At 42.1% G+C, this 19,618-nt stretch overlaps 1 protein-coding gene across 1 annotated transcript in view; it reads left to right on the forward strand.

Moving 5' to 3' along the window:
- LOC146809995 (uncharacterized) overlaps positions 1–19,618 on the forward strand; it is a 370,052-nt gene that overhangs the window by 335,035 nt on the left and 15,399 nt on the right. Inside the window, exons 5-7 of the mRNA XM_085616871.1 lie at positions 1,510–1,797; positions 2,425–2,526; positions 11,206–11,256. Coding sequence (XP_085472997.1) covers positions 1,510–1,797; positions 2,425–2,526; positions 11,206–11,256 — 441 coding nt within the window. The remainder of the gene's footprint in view (positions 1–1,509; positions 1,798–2,424; positions 2,527–11,205; positions 11,257–19,618) is intronic.

The raw sequence follows: 19,618 nt of genomic DNA on the forward strand, positions 1-19,618 counted from the left end.
TCCACAAGAATTAGCACTGGGTTTAAAACAAATTGTTAGAATTTGGGTCATTAGTTCATTTAAATATTACATTTAGCACTGGGCTATCTTGACGTACAGCTGTTTCAAGAAACCATTTGTTATGGCACAATTAATGCTGATGTGGCATACTATCAACCCTTGAAGTTCTACTCAGTAATAGTTGATTCAGTACGGTTCAGAGTGAGTGAGGGGATTTAGAAAAAAAAAAAAAATTACCAGATTAACGCGTCCTTCCTTGTATCTCCTCCGACGTCTCTTTATGCCGGAACAGGTAAGCAGGAAGCCCCCAGCTCCCAACCTCCCCTGTGATTGGTGTAAGCGTGGGCTTCGGCACTCAGCCAGGGCCTGGGGGCCTGGGCATTTTCTCCACTTAAGCTGTAATTCAGCCTGCGTGGAGAACATGCAAAATGTGCATCAAAGTTTGGCTGGCTGGAGATGGCCAATCAAGTATTCATGCGCATTGCAGTGGGCAAACCACTCCTCCCCTGCCCTGCTCCCAGAGCAGAGCAGCCCCGCCCTGCCAACAGTGCAGCCACAACAGGGAAACATAAAATGATAATACCAACGCGTTATCAATATTTTATGTTTCCTTTATTTACACTGCTATAAAGCAGTGGGGCGACGCTCCTCCGCCTTAGCGGAGGATCTGCCACTGTGATTATGTAGCTTTCGAAAGGAAAGGAAACAGCCTTACTTTAATGCCTTTAAGAGATCATGTTCTGCAGAGAACTTACTTTTAAAAATGAATATCAGGTAGAGAAATGTAAAAGAGTAAAAAGACTGTATTTGTCCTTTATGTGATGGGGAATACAAGATGTAAATCCCATTCGTTCCCTATGTGGTAAGTTGAGGCATTGTTAACCACGTTACCTTAGACAGATGTTCTTTAAAAAATAATATAGGATTAGCTAAAGATACTGTTAATGCCTACATAAACCTGTAATACTCATCTGACCGCAATCAATGTTTTAGGTGTTCAAGTTGAATTAAATTGGTATATGGCTATCTTTCTATATTGTTGATCGAACTTCTGCTGGAGTTTGTATTTGTCTAATCTTGCAGGTGGCGGGTACTAGTAAATAATGAAATAAATCTATTTGAATGAAACTAACAATACAAATAAAAGTATTTCAAATTTAATGCACAACTACAACAGTATTACTTTCATCTTCGAACGTAGGCACAGTAATGGTCGTAACACAAAAATATGTTCAAAATAATGATTGCTGACATGTTTAGGAAATTGCGCACATTAGTTTATTTGGAAATATAAGGAGGTTGGTCACAGGGAAAAAGGAAGTTGTATCGGTAAGATAGTGATGCTTATCAAGTGGTAGAACTGAGTCATAGTAAGTCCCATGTCAGAAACATTGTGAGGTGGAACCAGAGAACTCATGTCCTTGCAGAGGTCAGGGCTACTTGGAATTCTTAAATGGGCAATATAAGCTTAATAAGTAAATATGCTATAATAGGTGTGCTTTCCTTCAGAGTCCTCAGAAGTTCTAAACATCTCTGGAGACCCGATGGCCAAGAAGATTGTTTGCCAGGCAGCCGTAGGCTGCCCTGTCGCGACTGTACAATGGGCTGATGGCAGTGGAACAAACTGGACACAGAGTGCAACATCTGAGGAAAAGAATGGCGTCCTTACCAGTACTTTGCTGTTACAGAAGTCCTCCGCCATGACGAAATATTCCTGCACAGTCACCTATTGGTATCCGGACAAGACAGAGAATCAAACTCGCCACATAAACATGGGACAGGACGCCCTAATATCAGGTACAATTTTTTGGCAGGTCTCAGACCACGAGCACACTCAAAAACACAGATAGCACTAGCTTCAGGCACGTGTTGGACAAGCTGAGCACAGACAGAGCAGTTAAATCCACCCACACACACAGAAGGAAGTAAGACAACAACTACTGTGCAAGGACAGCCCTAGCTTGAGTGCAAACTGTTTAGCCTGTTTGATACAGAACAGATCACTGTCTGCCTTTACAGTAGTGGTGCAAACCTTCCACATAGTCCAAACAGATTATTGTCCTAAAGAGTGCAAGCTTTCCATGCAAACAAAGCCTTTACTGCAAAAGAGGGTCTCCCCTTTTCTTTTTTTCTTCCTTTTTTTATTTCAAAGTATTTTATTAGTTTTATACAAAGAAAAAATAATACAATAGCGTTCTGTCACGGGGTTGTGGTCTCCCCTTTTCAACAGTAGCTCAAGCTTCTCTCACAGATAGATCCTTTACAAAACTGGCAGCGGCAGTGCAGACTTCCCCCAGAGTAAACCCTCCTTGTAAGCATAACAGATAGAAGCATTGTGCTGCCTATAGAAGATACATAAACAGCACTGGTGTGTGTCTATTACATCAATTTCACATCTCTCTTTTTCTCTCTACATCTTGACAGAACATCCGAAAAACTCTATGTATATCCTGGTTGCTGTTCCCATACTGATCTGTGCTATAATCACCCTATGGATCTATTGCCGAAGGTGTTACGTTCACCAAGGTAGGCACATACAGAGTGGAATTATAAATGCTGTCCTAGAAACATCTTGCGTTAATTCTTCAATTACAAGGAGATCTTCAAATCCAAGATCCCACAAAGACTGGATTATTTCTAATAATGTGGTCTGATCTCCCTCCATGCCACTGAGCATTCAATTCAGAGCACATTTTGTCTCTTCTAGTTTCATTTTTTATGATAAACGCCAACCTATTTGCACGTGCAAATCATATTATGAAGAACCAAGAGTTTATGGGTGCAAAAATGCTATTCTAATTTTCAAAACATGGTTGTGCAACTGAAAGGGTGTACTCGTTTGAGTTTGCAGGAATCTATTACCAGGGATGTTCTAGATCAGAAGTCCTTTAGGTTCGTGCAAACACACACTCACGTCCACAAATTGCAGTCTTCACAGTGTCCTCTCCAACTCCTTTGCAAATGTAATCCTGGCAAGTGCAGGAGTAAATACTTGTTAGGGTGGTAAGGGAAACAGAACACCCACATAAATTGTTGCTGTGTACGTCAAGCAGTTTCGACTTTGGGGAAATGTTTTTCCTTCTGGAAATTTGATTATCTAATGTGCATGTATTTGCTCTAAACCGTTTTCGCATGTGAGAATGTACACTTACATATTTTTGCATCCAAAAACGGAATTTACTGACGGTTTGTGCTACTTCCCAAGCGTAACCTGGAAAACGTTTGTGAATTCTAGACATCAGTAAATCCGCAACTGTGCAAGGCTGTAGACTTCCAGCTTTGAATACACTAATTTCTTTGTAAATCTAGCCACAAGAATTCATGCCTTAAAACAAGGATTGGTAAAGGCAATTGGTCTGAATATAGTGTTTTCAAGCAAGACAGACGAGCCATGTAGAAATGTTGTTTTCGTGTTAGGGTAATACAGCAAGAGATTACGTTAAAACCAACAGCGGATACCATAAAAATGGAGTCAAGGCTTGGCTTCTGACAGTGCAAGCGACGAGACAGGTCTTTGGTCTAACTACATTAGAAGAAGATACTACATTCTGCAAAGGTACTGTGTTGAAAGAGATTTTGTTAACAACACCCTCACAAATGATTATTACTCAGTAGCAACTAACAGAGGGAAGAGTATATATCCTTAATAAAAGCAGAGCTGCCTTTTGTTAACGTAGATGGCTGTGAAAGCCTTGGCATCTCCATTGTACGGCTAAGTCTTCCTGTTCCTGTGCCTCACTGCGGCTCTGGAAATAGGACTTTTAAAAGGCTAGTGTCCCCAACATCCTGTTGTGATCCTCCGTATGCACTAGTTTGGAACTTTGATTCTTTTGACCTAATTGTTATTACTGCAGATACTTATATAACAGCATGGGTACATGCACGTCCTGCCTCACAAGTGCTGACATCACATCTGTACATAGCTCTGCATTGCTACAGCAAGATAACATACAATACCAGGCAGTAGCGGCCCATCCCTGTCAAAGTGGTGAGCCAGGCCAGAGGAGGGAGGTGGGAAAGGGGGTGGGCAAGAGACAAAAAAAAACAGTCACCATCTTCCACCACATCGCGCTCTTCTAGATTCTGGGCACAGGCTCCCAGGCTGCCCTGCGGCCAATCCCGAAGCTGCTCTCGCATGAGGGCAGCTTCAGGATTGGCCTGAGTGCTGACAACTTGCACTCCCAGGCAGACTTGGAGCCTGTGCATGCTCTCTCCAGCCCCTGCAATGCAGCTTGGGCTGTAGAGAGCTTCACCGCGCATGAGTGGTTTGGCCGGGCTGAGATGACCGGCCACACACCTCATGTGCAGTGAAGGGAGTGCCCACAATCGCCCACCAGCAGTGTCATCCCCTGGACCCGCCCCCAAGAATTGTCAGAGTCCTGGGGCGGGTCCAGGGTATTAAAATAAAACGGTTTAAAACCTGTTTTATTATCCCTTTAACTGCTGGTGGTGGCGGGGCGGCGACGCACCTCTGCCATAATTAAGCAGCCTCCACTGATACCATGGTTATGTAGGACCCACCAAAGGTACCAAATAAAAAAAAATTACAAAATCATTTTTGCGGAAGCCAAGTAAGTGGACTTATTTAATATGCGTGCGCCTCCGTGAGTGCACATATGTGCCTGCTGCAATCACAGCTATATTCCATGAAAGTCCGCAGGAGTGAACAGTGCTGTGTGTGGTGCAAAGCTTACACAAGTGAATAACAAGCATTTGCAATGCGATAGGCCTCGCATTTATAAGAGTTTGAGCTATTGGCATTGTAAAATTACAATGCCTTTTATTTATGTTTTGGTTTTAAAACAAATAAAAGGCATTGTCATTTACAAAGTTAGTAGCATAAACTCGCATAAAAGCAGTGTGTGGAGTGCAGCAGTGTGTGGAGTGCAGCAGTGTGTGGCGTGCAGCAGTGTGTGGCATGCAGCAGTGTGTGGAGTGCAGCAGTGTGTGGCGTGCATCAGTGTGCGGTGTGCAGCTGTGTGCGGCGTGCAGCAGTGTTTCGTGTAGCAGTGTGAGACATGCAGCACTGTGTGGCGTGCAGCAGTGTGCTGCGTGCAGCAGTGTCGTGCAGCATGCAGCAGTGAGTAATGCAGCAGTGTGTGGCGTGCAGCAGTGTGTGGCGTGCAGCAGTGTGTGGCGTGCAGCAGTGTGTGGCGTGCAGCAGTGTTTCGTGTAGCAGTGTGTGGCATGCAGCAGTGTTTCGTGCAGCAGTGTGCGGCGTGCAGCAGTGTGCAGCGTGCAGCAGTGTGCGGCGTGCAGCAGTGTGTGGCGTGCAGCAGTGTGTGGCGTGCAGCAGTGTGTGGCGTGCAGCAGTGTGCGGCGTGCAGCAGTGTGAGGCGTACAGCAGTGTTTCGTGTAGCAGTGTGAGGCGTGCAGCAGTGTGCGGCGTGCAACAGTGTGTAATGCAGCAGTGTGCGCAGCAGTGTGTGGCGTGCGGTAGTGTGTGGCGTGCGGTAGTGTGCTGCATGCAGCAGTGTGCGGCGTGCAGCAGTATGCGGCGTGCAGCAGTGTTTGGCGTGCAGCAGTGTGTGGCGTGGTTTGTAAACAACAAGAAAAGCGGACATCAAAGGAAGGTTGGGAGGGAACGAGACAGCAATTTAACGCGGAGTGACTATTCTGCTTTGCGCTCTTGATTACTGTGATGTGATGTGCCTGGACTGAGGTGAAGTTCTGATGTGGGGCATTAATGGAACACATTTCCTATGTGGGTGTAGCAGGAGGGGGGAGGAAGCATGGAATTTGAGTTGGCGGGTCTTAGGACAGTGGTCAATTCTGAATCGGTCTTCCTGCTCTCTCTTCTCACCTCTAGACCTCTGGCTGGGGTGGGGGGTGGTGGCGGGGGCGGGGAGGAATAACAATTTGGGTCAGGTCTACAGTTAGATGTGATTTGAACAGGCCTACCGATGACGTAGATCAATATCACACTGATATGTGACCAAACAAAATGAGAGTATGGTGACCGCAGGTTACACGTTATGCAAACATATTAAACCAGGTTTTGTGTGGTCTCTGAAAGTTATCGACCACAGAATCCGTCGTTTTCATGCAGCTTCGGAGGCTTCAGTGTTTAAGCTGCTTGGATACAAGGCAAGGAATTGAGGGTTCCAGCACTAAATGGAGCAAAATTGTATATATTTTTTAAGCTTATGCACATGGTGGCTGTGCGTACTATTTTCAATGCATAAGATGCTTCTACCGAAGAATGCAGAGTGAACAAAGCCCGGCGGAGCGTGGCGCGCACGCGCTTGGGAGGCGGGGGAGCGCATTCCAGGCGGGGGTGCGGACCCTTTGAAGTGCTCCCAAAAAGCAGATTGCATGGCAGCACGATGCGCGTGATTGTGCGCGTGCTAGCCATGCAATCCGCTTCCATGCAGCACATTATCCCATGAGCTGTGCCACCAGGTATTGAAGAGGTATACAATTGCTGCATACTGTGTACCCTTGTAAGCAGTATCCATATGCAAATGGTCTGATTTAGCACCGTGCCACAAAAAAATTGATTGCTTTTGACAATATTACAATGCCTCATCCATTTTCAGCCCTTCCCCCAAACACCTCATGACACCAACAAAAGACTGAATGAAGAAAGGCAAGGTCCAGCAATATTACCCACCGCCGGTCCCCTCGCAAACATCCATGGAAAGGTAATAAAAACTCCACTTACGTTCCGTTTATTAAAATGGAAGAATCCCTGCGTCCTTATTGTTTTTGCTGGCACTGGTGGCGTTGGTGTATAGGAGCATTTGTTTGATCTCCACACCATTCATCCACTGCTCTGCAGCTTTGGCTTCTCCGGTCTCATTTCCGCTTGGTGTGCTCTAGTTTAGAAATGTTTTTTGTGATGCGGGTGGCAAAATATATCATGTTTAAGTGCTGCCGCTGACATTCCTGTGTGCCGCAGTCTGCGGAATGTCAATTATGGATAAGGAGGTATGAGAAGTAATTCAATAAGCCCAACGGAGCACAAAGTGTGAAGGCCCAAATACCTGCAGCACGTGAAATGAAAACTTGGCAAAAGTAAACTACGCATAATAAAACTTTGCCTTTTGCCAGGTGTTTCGCTGCTAAAATAAACATTACAAAGGCCCAAACTATGTACTGAATGTCAGGTTTGGGCAGAAGCACAACTAGAGCCAATTTTTTGTGGGGTTTACTAAAAATGTGTGGGTGGGTAGGGGGGTAGGACGCGACTGATTCTTCCAGAATATGCAGAGTGGAGCTGCAGGAGCTCTAAAGAGTAAAAACACAAAGCCTCGTTAGTAAGTGAATGGACTTATAAAGACCTGTGAAGTACTCGGTGCGGCTGTGTGTGCCCGGGAAGCTGTCTCAGCATGGACTGACACACACGACTTGAGGGGATGGGGGTCTGGCTGAAGCCCTTTGAGCCCAATGGGCGTTGCGCACCTTGGTTTGGGATGTCCACTGCTGCCGAGTAGCTGCTGACCGGGGAGGCAGATAGATGGGAGAGTTTGGAGCAAACTTCCAGGCTTATAATGCGATGGGGAGCAAAGTCCTTAGGCCTATGCGGAGCATGGTGAGACCACCAAAGGACTGTTTCCTGCTGCGTTTGTGTTCAGCTGGCCACAAGAAAACAAAGCCAAATCACACTGTGATTATGGTAAACGCTTGGAAGTCATACTGTGCACTATATAATGGCGCCGCAATGCTTTACTAATAGCAGTGTGGGCGATTTACTGGTGCTAATTAATCAGAACATATCCTTAAATTTCTCCTCACTCACATTGCACGTATGACAAAGACCGTGTAAGTGCCTATAACAAGATAAACTTCTCACAAAGACCACACAAATACTGAAGATCCCCTCCCACCTTCCATTTCCAATGATTGCTTTTGTTTATTTGCCTTTAGTGCTATTTTTAGAGAATGGAATTGTTAATGTGTGTATTAGAAGAACCAAGGGGTTTAGGAGGCACCCACACCAGTGAGCCGCTGCGCCACACTGTGTTTGGGGAGGAACTCCAAGCTAGTTTCCACCTGTCCAGTTAGCACAGTCCCACAGATACGACGAGATTTATTTGCGCCCCTCAGAACTGGCGCACTGAGGGTGTGGTTTAGGTGGAATGTACGTAGAAGAATAAGGAGTGGGGGGGGATTGTGGCTGCTTCAAATAGTAATTTGAGATTCTTTAGGAGTGTAAAGACAATTGCGCTGAACGTGTGTTTCGGGATAAAACCTGTATGTTGAATGTGATGGGGCATGCCAGGGCGTTTATTACAGAAGCAGGTGGTGTTGGTTGGTGAGGTCCAGTTGAACAACTGATAGTGCGGGCAGACGGGCTGTAGGAAGGGTGGTTGTTTAGGTGCTTGCAGGAGGTCTAAAGGCAAGGGTAATTAGGGCGTGAGGTTATTTTTCCTATATGAAGGAAGATGTGGGTGGGGCAGAGGGATAAAAAAATTAGACACAACCCCGAAAAAAAACAACCGCAGCAAGATATTTCCGAATGGAGAGGACAGACCGCATAGGAGGCAGGGTAAAAACAAATGGCGGTAAAGAATTCACAGAGGGGAGGGAAAGTATTTTGTGGGTGCGAGAAAATAGAGACGGGTGTAGATGGTTTTAGAAAACGGGGCAGCACATTGTGCATTGCCTGTTGTCCAGCCCCCACCCCCCCCCCCTCCCCCCAACCACAACGCGTGGCCTGGACACAGCAGGCAGCAGCGCCCAGGGTCACTCCTTCCTTATTGGCACCTGTGCGTTATGTGGCTCACTGCATCTAAACATCCAGTTATCCAATGCATACACCGAGGTACGTCAGCTACAGGGAGCATAGGAGAGCGATGGCTGTACGAGTGTAGGAAATGCAGTAAAAGATGCAGCGAGCAAGAGAAAGTGAGTAAAAGAGAAAAACAACGCAAGGCAGATTTAGAGAAAAGGGAGGGAAAGAGAGCCAGGCGGTGGAGTTAAGGAAGGCAAGGCTAAGGAGCGAAAGAAACGACAAGACCAGAGGGGTGAAAGAAAAGAAAGGGACTTAGAGAAGTAAGGTTTGAAAGTAAAAGTAAGACAGAAGGGGAGATAGAAAGTTACGGCAAAGTCAGACAGTGACAGACAACAAAAGCCAGGAAATGGCAGAGAAGCTAAGCAAGGAGAGAAAGAGAGGCGAAAAGTGAATGAAGATAGTGCGAGAATATGGAATTAGCAACTGCATGAAGACAAGGCCTGGTAAGGATGTGGGATAAGGGAGGGGGTGGCAAATGGTGATCACTTTCGAGGGTGCTTTGATGTTCTCAGTGGCCGCGCGGCTCACTGAGAACATCAAAGCGCCCGCGAAATGTACACGCAGGCTACCAAATGGTGCGCGCGCCCGACGCACATGCACTGTAGTTGGGGGCCTGAAAAGCACTCGTTTGCACTTCCAAATCCCCGTTTTCTATAGCTCTCGCCAGAGCAGCGCTAAAGCGCTGGCTCAGGCGAGAACTAAAAATCACTACAATATCTATAAAGTCTTACTACAAATCTAGCAGCAGCAGTGCCCCGGGCATAGGAGCGGAGATAATGTAGTTGACAGGTTATTCACCTGCTGGTAAGATGCTGCACCTTTATGCAAAACAATATTGTATTATGTTATACACGAATAAAGGTGTTACTTGAACATATACATTTTGCAAAAGTGGAAAACTTTCCCTCGTGCTTTATCCTACTCTCTTGCAGGCAAGGGCACAATAATAGGTGAATGAACAAGAAGCACAGGGAGTTGCACATGACTCATGCAAGTAAAATATAATGCGTTGTTATTCCATTATGACAAGCTGAATTATTCGCGACAATTCCCGAAAATCTTACTGAATGCTTCTGTTGTGTCTTGGTGTTTTGGTTTAAATGAGCTAAAAACAATGTTGTTTCTCTATTTCGACAATGGCAACATAGAAACGATTTTGTAGACAATGCCTACAAAGTATCTAACATGTGCGTGTTTATTGGAGTTAATGGCTATAGCTGGGAATGAGAACAGGCTGCTGGCTGTTGTTTTGTGTGCCGAAATAAGTGATGGGTAATTTAAAAAACAACCACCTCACGGGTTTCCATTAAATACGTCAGTGGGCACAATGTTGCACTTTGGAACAAGTGTGTGGCTTCAAAGAGTTCGACATTTGTTAGCGAGAATGCCTTCTGAAGTTAGACAGTTTATTAAAAGTTGGAAGTCCACCCTTGAGCCAGCCACCACGTCAGAGCACGTTCTCCAGCCCACTCTAAACACGCGCGGGCTGCTGTACCCTAGGGACACACCTCCGGATAGGACAACCGCAATAACAATTAAAGTGACGCGTGACACTCAAAAGAAACTTGGGGCCAGTCCTCGCTCTTACAGAGGAAGGGGGCGGGGGATTGGGGGGGGGGGGGGCGTAGCATAGGGAGGATGCCAAGGGCCCTGGTGCAAGTACGGCCTGTTTGACTGCTGTGTGTTGGGGTAGTAATATTCATCAATTATCGGGGTTCAATGGGCCTCTCAGGACGCTGGGCACCTGTACCACTGCACCTCCTGCACCATTGATAACTTAGCCCCCGAGGAGTAACTTCATATTATGTGCTGATAGATGAGAGAGTGCGTGAGAGCCTAACATGCTACCAGCAAATGAGCACCTGCCCTTCCTGGTGCCCCTGTTGCCCTTACTGGGAATACAGCTGCAAAAAGGCACAGCCGCTGAGTTTCAGCAAAAGGCAGTACATAGGATTCCTAAATAGCAGCAGCGCTAAACTTCTGAATTTCGTTATATCTTACATTAATTCGATGACCCATCTATGTGAATCTGCTTTTGTGAGATACGCATGCATATGTACTGTTCACCTGCTATAAAAAGCAACTTGGCAAATCCTCTCGATAAATAATATAAATAAATTGAGATAAAACAGAAAATAAAAAGGAGTTTAGGTACTTGTGCTAGCACGAGGGCTTGGGCGAGTCACCTGAGTGTTTTTGACTATATGTTTTTTTAAATTTTTTCTCAGGACTTCATCAGAGACTAGAGTAGTTAGTATACATTTATGGACTCCACAGTGCTATGATCAATTGTCCAACAGAACTTGTGATTATGGATTACTCGTAAAGATCAATAATACCAGCAGGTGCATTCTATCAAGATATTTTAGGATTAGATGTAATAAAGTGTCACACTGAGACGTCAGCAATAATGTGGATTATTTAGTAAAGCCATGATTTCTTAATTTCCATCTCTTTTCAATTTTCAGCCAATGATGTTCCAGGACAACGTTCACCCTCGGAACCTCTTGTCCCGACTGGTAAGGCAATCCACTGGGCAGAACTCTTCATATGGCTCTTGGGGGATGGAATAATGGGCATGGCTTGTTTTGAAAGACCAGCTGAGACAAAGTAAATTTGTTGGGATGGGGAGTGCAGTGTTTCTTTTCTGAAATAAAAGACTCTGAAATATCAGTGCAAAGGTAGTGGGAGGAAGGAAATACAATTCTCAGGTCCTGCCAAGTTACTGAAAAATGTTTTGTTTTGTGCACATGTTTCCAAAGGTAGTTTTCAAATCTCTGTTAGATGCCATATATTGCTGAAATGCACTTTTTACGTTTGTATGTGTTTTATTGTTTTTCCCCGCATGGTGCATAATTTGTGATTTTCAAGCTTATCATTAGTAACATTATCACTGAGGAAGGAAAAGAGACCACACCTACATTATGCACCATATAATGCATCCCTATACACTAGACCATGTATACTCCCGAACATTTTCCCTGGGGCCAAAGGGTATGTTCGCTGATGGGACCGAGGGCTGCGCAGATACCAGCACGGAGCGTGGGTGAGTTGGGGGGGTCGGCTATAAGGAGGGTGTGAGGGGATGCGAATCATGTACATCTAGTGGCTGAATTGAATTGCACAATGTGGAAATTGAAAACCCAGGAACCATCCTGGCTTTCCAGTTGACTTCATTGTGTGATCCTGGGCGATTGTTTTAATTTTACTTTCCTTCCTTTTCCTTCATATTCAAATACAAGAGGACGTCAAAATACATGGCTTAAAAATGTGCGCTGTACAAAAACTTCTCATGTGTTTCATATGATAAACCATAATGTTCATGTATAGTATCAACCTCAGGCACCCAAAGAGTGCACATATTAACTAACTTGCCTTGTAGTTCACAATTGCCATTGTTACCAGGATGGTAGGGAAGCATGAATGTTTTCAAATTCATGTTTGAAAACTCTCGCCTTTTAAAAAAAATACTTCTCAATGCGCTGATAGAATCTGCGTTACTAAGGTGAAAAGTTATTTATGTTAATGAAATACACTTTTTGAATTTTGAAGAGACTTTATCATATTGTTTTACTCTTGCTGCAAGATGTCTTTATATAAATGAAGGTGTTCCTAAAGTTAAGCAGTTCAGGACACCTTAGTTATTAACTCTCTTTAGCTGTAATTAACATTTAAAGAAACGCTTGCCTGTTTGTTTAATATATTTTATTGTTTGTACTCTATTGAGTAAACAGCAGCCCAAGTCTGCTGTTGACCAGAGGGCCGCACCTGAAGGTCAGGATGGTCGCATGCAGTCCCCGGGCCATACTTTGAGTATCAATGCGATAGACTGAATAGCATAGTAAGGATCAGTTACAAAATGGATGGTTGACCTATCACTCTTAAATGCCATCTTTTTACAAGGCTAGTTGTTTTGCCCTTATTATATCGCAAGTGAATGTGCAATCTACACCAAGGTAAATTAGTGTGATTGCCACATTTCTTTGATATATTTGTTGGGTCCTTACTCTTTACTTTTTAGCGAATCATTTGAAATTTTTAATGTCTGGAATTCCATAATGATTGTATTAATTTTATACACCCATATATTATAATAAGATGTATTTTTTAACGGCGGGGATGAGCGCCTCTTTACTGTAAATTGTCTTTTATGATCCTAACAGATCGGAATAAAGATTGAATTATTATTACTTACTCACAGGTCCCACATGTGGCCTGCTTCATTATCAGGCCCACCCCCATTTAACGCAAGGTGAGCGGGTCGGCTCTGCTCATTTGTAAGTGGTGCGCTTAAAAGTGGGACTGTGAGTGAGTTAAAATTACCTCATGAATCCTAAATTACTTTGATTAAAAAAGGTCCTTAAGCAAGTGCTGTACACTCATTTTATTCTTACATTTTCATTTGATTTATTTTGATTTTCCTTATGTCTTATGTGCTTTTTAATTGTATATACGCTTGAAATTCATAATCAGGAGACGCATTAACAGGTGACTAACACATGTTTGCATGCTTTGCTGCACATAATAGGTATATAGTGCCAAAGTCCTAAGACAGTCTAATTGCCATGTCTCAAAAATCCATGTTTGTGATATATTTTCTCTTTCTAACCAAGACCATTTCGGGGAAAGATCCCTAATTATTGTCTGGATAGTTGCGTGCAAGTTTTACTGAATCTGTATGAATGTATATAGATAAGTTGTAACTAGCACCCACCAGTCGTGGCCCATGCAGGTAAGAGCAGTGGGGCCGGGTGTGGGGGACCTCGACAGGTGATGACAAGGGAACAATAATTGTTGATTTAATTTGTCCTCATCGTTGTCTGTCAAAATCTCTCCCACCCGACGCTACCTCTCTTACCTGCACGTGCCGCGGCTGGCAACCAGACCACGTAGGGTTTGAACATATTATATTTGGTCCTGAAGAAAGCTGATTGATCCACTGGGCATTTATACGGCTGAAACATGTCATCCTTCTGATGTTAAGGGCAATCATACCCTTGTCACATCCCACTGTTATTAACCTTGCCCAAGGACCTTTTTTAATAAAAGTCATTTAGGATCCAGGAGGCAATTGTAACTCACTCCCAATCCCTTGTTTGTAGTTTTAAGCACCCCTCTTTCAAATGTGTAGAGCCCACCCGCTCACATTAAGTGATGTGGATGTGGGTTCGATGATGGAGCAGTCCACACGTGAGAGCTGTGGGTGAGGACCCAGCAAATATATCCAAGAAATGTGGTGATCACACAAATTTACCTGTGTGTACATTGCACATTCACTTGAGATATAATAAGGGCCACACAACTAGCCTTTTTCAACATAGTCTGGGAGGCTGAGGGTTCCACCTTATCAAAGCTTCTCATTCTTTCTTTTTTTTTTTTTAAGTTTAAGTAAAAGTTTATTGAAGAATTCAAATTGTTGTAAAAAACAATACTTCATACGAACAGTTATTTATCAATTCATGAAGACATGAAGGAATACGTGAGAATACTGTTCATATACAAAAAACCATCAAGGCAATAAAAGTGTAATGTAGAAGATGATATGAAAGCAGTCATAGGTTCATCAATATTGCAAATAGCTGTATATGTCCAAAATACATTGTTAAAGGGGTGTAATAGGGATTGACAAAATAATCAGAATTATGTACAAATAAGGAGTTGGAAGTCAGGGAGGCTTGGGAACTTCTTGTATTAAGAGGTCAGGGGAGGAAGCATTTTTTTGCTGCTGTATTCAAAAAGTGTGTGAGGGGGGACCAGAGGTATAATCTTGTGGTAGCTAGAGAGATAGGTTGGACTAGAGCTGCATCTAAGCGGTGATTATGGCATACTGCATACCACCATGCTAGATAGGACAATTTGAAAGAGTCTTTCCAATGCTTTGAGATCTGTTGGAACGCTACAGCCAGTAACAGATCTATGAGTTTTAGCTGGAAGTGACTTTTCCCCCATTCCGGTGCTAGGCTGCCTAGGATAATGTTGGTAAGGGATAAGGGTGTTGTGGTATGAAAAATAGTGTTAATTTGGTGCCAGACCTGTTCCCAGAATTTAAAGACATATATGCATGTAAATAACATGTGTTTAAGATCGGCTTCACTTAGGGAGCATGTCCAGCATGTGTTAGGATTTGTGTTATGTATCTTATGGAGGTAAACTGGAGTAAAAAATAACCGATTATATATAAAGAAAAGTGTTTGTGTTGTACTGGCGGCCCTAGAGGATTTCCTAAGTTTTAACCATTTTCTAGTCCATAGAGTAACAGGCCAGTTTGTTTTCAGATCATATTCGCATGAGAGTTCTATTTTGGTCTTATGTCTGTCTTTAGGAGATTCCATTAGACGAGAATAAATGTTTGAAGCTGTGGGATTTATGAGTAAGAGGCGGTTCCAAGGAAAGAGGGATTGAGACTGTGAAGAGGGTGAAGTTGTAAGTTTAGCACATGCCTCAATTAGTACGTTCTGCAAGGTTATAAATTTAGATTTAAAGGAAAGGGGTAAATGATATAGAATTTGTATTTTTGTGAACGGAATGGGTGAGCCCTGGTCGAAAAATTCGTGGACCCAAAGTAGACCTTTGTTCCTCCAAACCTTCCAGTATATAGGTTTCCCTTTGATAAGGATCTGTTTATTATGCCAGATAGTGGATTTAAGAAGAGATTCTGAATCATGTGCATCTAAATGAGGTGCATTGGATAATAATTTACATGAGTGCTTAAGTATGGGAGTAGAGAGTTTTTGTGGTTTTCGGGTAAAGGAAAGATATTTCTGGCATGAGAAAGGGGCTAAAAAATAAAGTTTGAGATCTACCCAAAGAGGCCTATTATCCGATTGAGTAGTGATCCAGTTTGATAATTGTCTTAGTTGGAAGGCTTTGTAATAATTAGAGATGTGAGGGAAGTTAACTCCTTCAGGTTTTGGTCTGGTTAGTTTCTGTAACGCTATTCTTGAGTTTTTTACCATTCCATAAAAAGGAGGTGAGAATGGAGTTGATTCTTTTAAAAGAGTTAGATGGAATAGATAATGGTATGTTTGAGAGAAGATAAAGAACTATGGGTGTCAACATCATCTTGATAGTGTCCAAACGACCCCACCAGGGTAGATGTAGAGGATGCCATCTTGTAGTTAGTGATTTAAGTTTGGCCAGACATTTATCTATATTTAGAGAGATGGTTGTTTTAATGGAGGAAGAGAACCAGATGCCAAGATATTTGATATGTTTAGAATTCCAGGTGAAATTAGAAATGTTAAATTCATCTTTGAAGGTGTATTTGGTTATGGGTAGTATCTTGCATATTTAATTTATAACCTGACACCAGACCATAATCTTCTACTTCGCCTAAAAAGGCTGTGAGTGAGGATTGTGGTTGGGAAAGAAAAACTAAGATATCGTCAGCATATGCTGCTAATTTAGTTTGTTGAGGGCCTGAGATAAATCCTGTGATAGATTGATTTTGACGAATTTTTGACAGAAATGGTTCCAAAGCTAAATTAAAATGAAAAGGTGATAGGGGACAACCTTGATGAACTCCTTGTTTGAGATTGAAGTAAGGAGAAATGAGAGCATTAGCTGAAATTGCAGCTTTGGGTTCTGAATAAAGTAAGGCAAATAAGGAGGTGATTTTTGGTCCAAAACCAAACCACTTAAGAACGTGGAATATAAATGGCAAGTAAACCCGATCTAATGCTTTTTCTGTGTCTTAACGCGAATGCTGCTAGGGATTCAGAATAGTGTGATGATTTGGAGATAATATAAAAAAATAATCGTGTATTATCCGTGATATTACGGCCTTTAACAAAACCTGATTGTTCCTTACCAAGTAATAAGGGAAGATGTGGTTCTAGTCTTAGAGCTAAAGCCTTGGAGAAGATTTTATTATCCACATTGACTAAAGAGATGGGTCTATAATTTTTTATGGGATGTGATAAAGGAAGAAACAAGAGAATATAAGTGTGGGAGTAATAAATGAGTAAAGTGTAAATAAAATTCCACTGTGAAACCATCGGGACCAGGGGCTTTGTCTTTTTAAAGGGTTTTTAGAGCATTAAATAATTCTGTTTGTGTTAGGTCAGATTCCAATGATGTTAAATCCAGTTGGGGATTAATGTGTTTTTGAATTGTGGAAAAATACTGGGAGAGATCTGTATTTGAAGGTTTATTTTCTGGTGTGTAAAGAGACTTATAAAAGTGTACAAATTCTTGAAGAATTTCAGGGTCTTTGAGTTTTGGTAATTGATTATCATTTATAATTGAGTCAATATGAAGTTTTTGTTGTTTAATCTTTAAATAGTTGGCTAGGAGTTTGCCCGATTTGTTTTGGCCCCCATAATACTTTGCAGAGGACTTTAATAAATATAAGGAAGCTTGTTTAGAAGTTGCTTCATTGAATGCTAGTTTGGCATTGATGAGATCTTTAAGAGAATCTTTTGACTTGGAAGTATAAAAAGAATGTTCAAGCTTTTTGATTTTTATCAAGAAGGGTGTTGTGAGTTGCGCGGAAAGCTTTGCGTTTGTTTGATTCAAATCAAATAATGAAGTCTCTAGCAGTGGCATTGAAGGCATCCTATACAGTATGAAAGGAAAGGTCTTCCGTTAAATTGATAGAGAAGCACTCTTGAGAGAAAGAAACAAATGATGAGTTGAATTTGGGATCAAGAAGTACAGAGTTATTAAAACGCAATTTTTTGTTAATATCGAGTGGTTTAAAAGATATAGTTGAACCGAAACAGGGGCATGATCTGAGATACGTATAGGTCATATATCAGCAGAGTATAAGGATAGGGATACGTTCCGTGAGATAAAAATGTGGTCTATTCGGGATTGTGTTTGGTGCGGGTAGGAGAAAAAGTAGTATTCTCTTATGGATGGATTACAAAGGTGCCATGCGTCTAATACATTTCTCTGTTTAATAGTTTGTATGAAAGCTTTGTGTGCTGCATTTGAGGTAAAGTGGGTACTGGAATTCCTGTCGATAAACAAATCCATCACTTGATTGCAGTCACCTGCAAGAATAAAGTTGTCTGACGGATATTTGAGTAATAATTGAGAAATGTGTGTCCAGAAATTTGTGTCACCATTAGTAGGGGCATAAATGTTAAGTAAGGATAATGAGGTCTTTCCTAACAAGAGATTTGTGAAAACCCATCTACCTTCCGTATCAACCTCCTGGGAAACAAGCTGGGCGTTCAATGCTTTGTGGCAGAAAGTTATAACCCCGTTTTTTTACCATCTCCTGGTGAGAAAAAAACCTTACCAACCCAATTTCTTTTGAGCTTTAATGACTCCCTTTCAGTAAGATGAGTTTCTTGAAATAATGCAATATTGGCATCTAACTTTGATACGTGGGATAGGACTCTCTGTCTTTTAATAGGGGAGTTCAAGCCTCTGACATTCCATGAGATAATTTTTAAGAACATATGTCAATTAGAAATTGTAAAGACATAAGTGAACCAATAAAATTATGTACATTGTAAACAGTATTTTTTTTAAAAAATTCAGCAATAATCAGAATATAAAGGATTAGAGAAAAATGTATATTAAGTACGAAGATATTGAATGTGAATACCAAATTAAGAAGTGAGGAAAGATAGAATATACGAAGAGAAAGAGATAGAAGACACAATATAAGAAAGAGTAATACATAAGAGAGAATTGGATGAGAAAATAGTAAACATATAAATGAGATACGGAAGGACATAGAGAAGGAAGGAAACATTGTGTACAGTAGGGTCTGGGAACAGGAAAGATAGAGAAATAAAAATGATGTGAATACAATAAGGAAAAAAAAGAATAAAAAGACCATACCTATATAAAATTCAGAACAATGAGTGGGGTGGGGGTGGTGAGGCCACATGGAATGATGGAACGTCCAGACTTCACGAAGTGAGGCGGGAAAGACTCCAGGATGAAGGAACACGTAAGACGCACACATCAGATATACTAAAACTGAGCCTGTAAAAAGAATAAATAAATAAATAATTGGGATTGTCAAGTTTTACTACTGGATACTGCAGTAAAATATAACATAATGCAAACTTGTAACCTGAAAACTGGAGATATAAATAAAAGATATGCTATCTAAAATGACTCTATGTAACCTGAGCTATATATTTAAATAAAGAGAGATGAAAATTGTTCAATTGAAATGTGTGCTTGTGGTATCCATTCGGTCTGAAGAGTGAATATTAAGAAAACTTCTTAACTTTGTTGGATCCTCGTAGACTGTGGTATTGTTGTTGAAGGTAACTTTGAAAATGCATGTATGAAACAAACCAAATCGAGCTCCAATAGAGCGAAGCGCTGGTCTCATTGCAAGGAATTCTCTGTGCCTGTCTGCTGTGGGTTTTGCATAGTCTTGTGAGAAGAAGATTTGATGACCTGAGAAGGATATCCGTTTCATAAGTTTAGCTGCTCTTAAAACTTTGAAGAGGTCAGTGCATTCCAAGAAGTACAGTATGAATCCTCTCGGTTTCCTTGTGCTAGAAGAAGTTGAGTGCTTCGGACCAAGACAATGTGCACGTTGAATATTGAGGGTGGTGCCCTCAGGTAGATTAAGCAGTGTCAGTAAGATTTTTTGGAAGAAAGAAATTGAGTCTGATCCTTCTGAACCCTCCATTATGCCATAGATACGAAGGTTATTACCCCTATTCCTATTTTCGAGGTTCTCAACCTGTTTTTGTAGAGCTATGACTTGAGAAAAGCTTCTCATTCTTTCCTAATGTTGATGTATTCTAAGGATCAGGGCAGAACGAGTGAGAGAAAAAGACCAGCCTTTAAATTTGCTTTAAATGTGAGGAATCCTTGTTCTCACACTAAATCTTAGCCCCCTGAAATAAACCCTAGGTCCTCCCATTGGAAGGAGCTTGCAGGGGCTCAGGGGGATGACAT

This window comes from Triturus cristatus, chromosome 7, assembly GCF_964204655.1.
Source record: "Triturus cristatus chromosome 7, aTriCri1.1, whole genome shotgun sequence".
Lineage (NCBI taxonomy): Eukaryota > Metazoa > Chordata > Amphibia > Caudata > Salamandridae > Triturus > Triturus cristatus.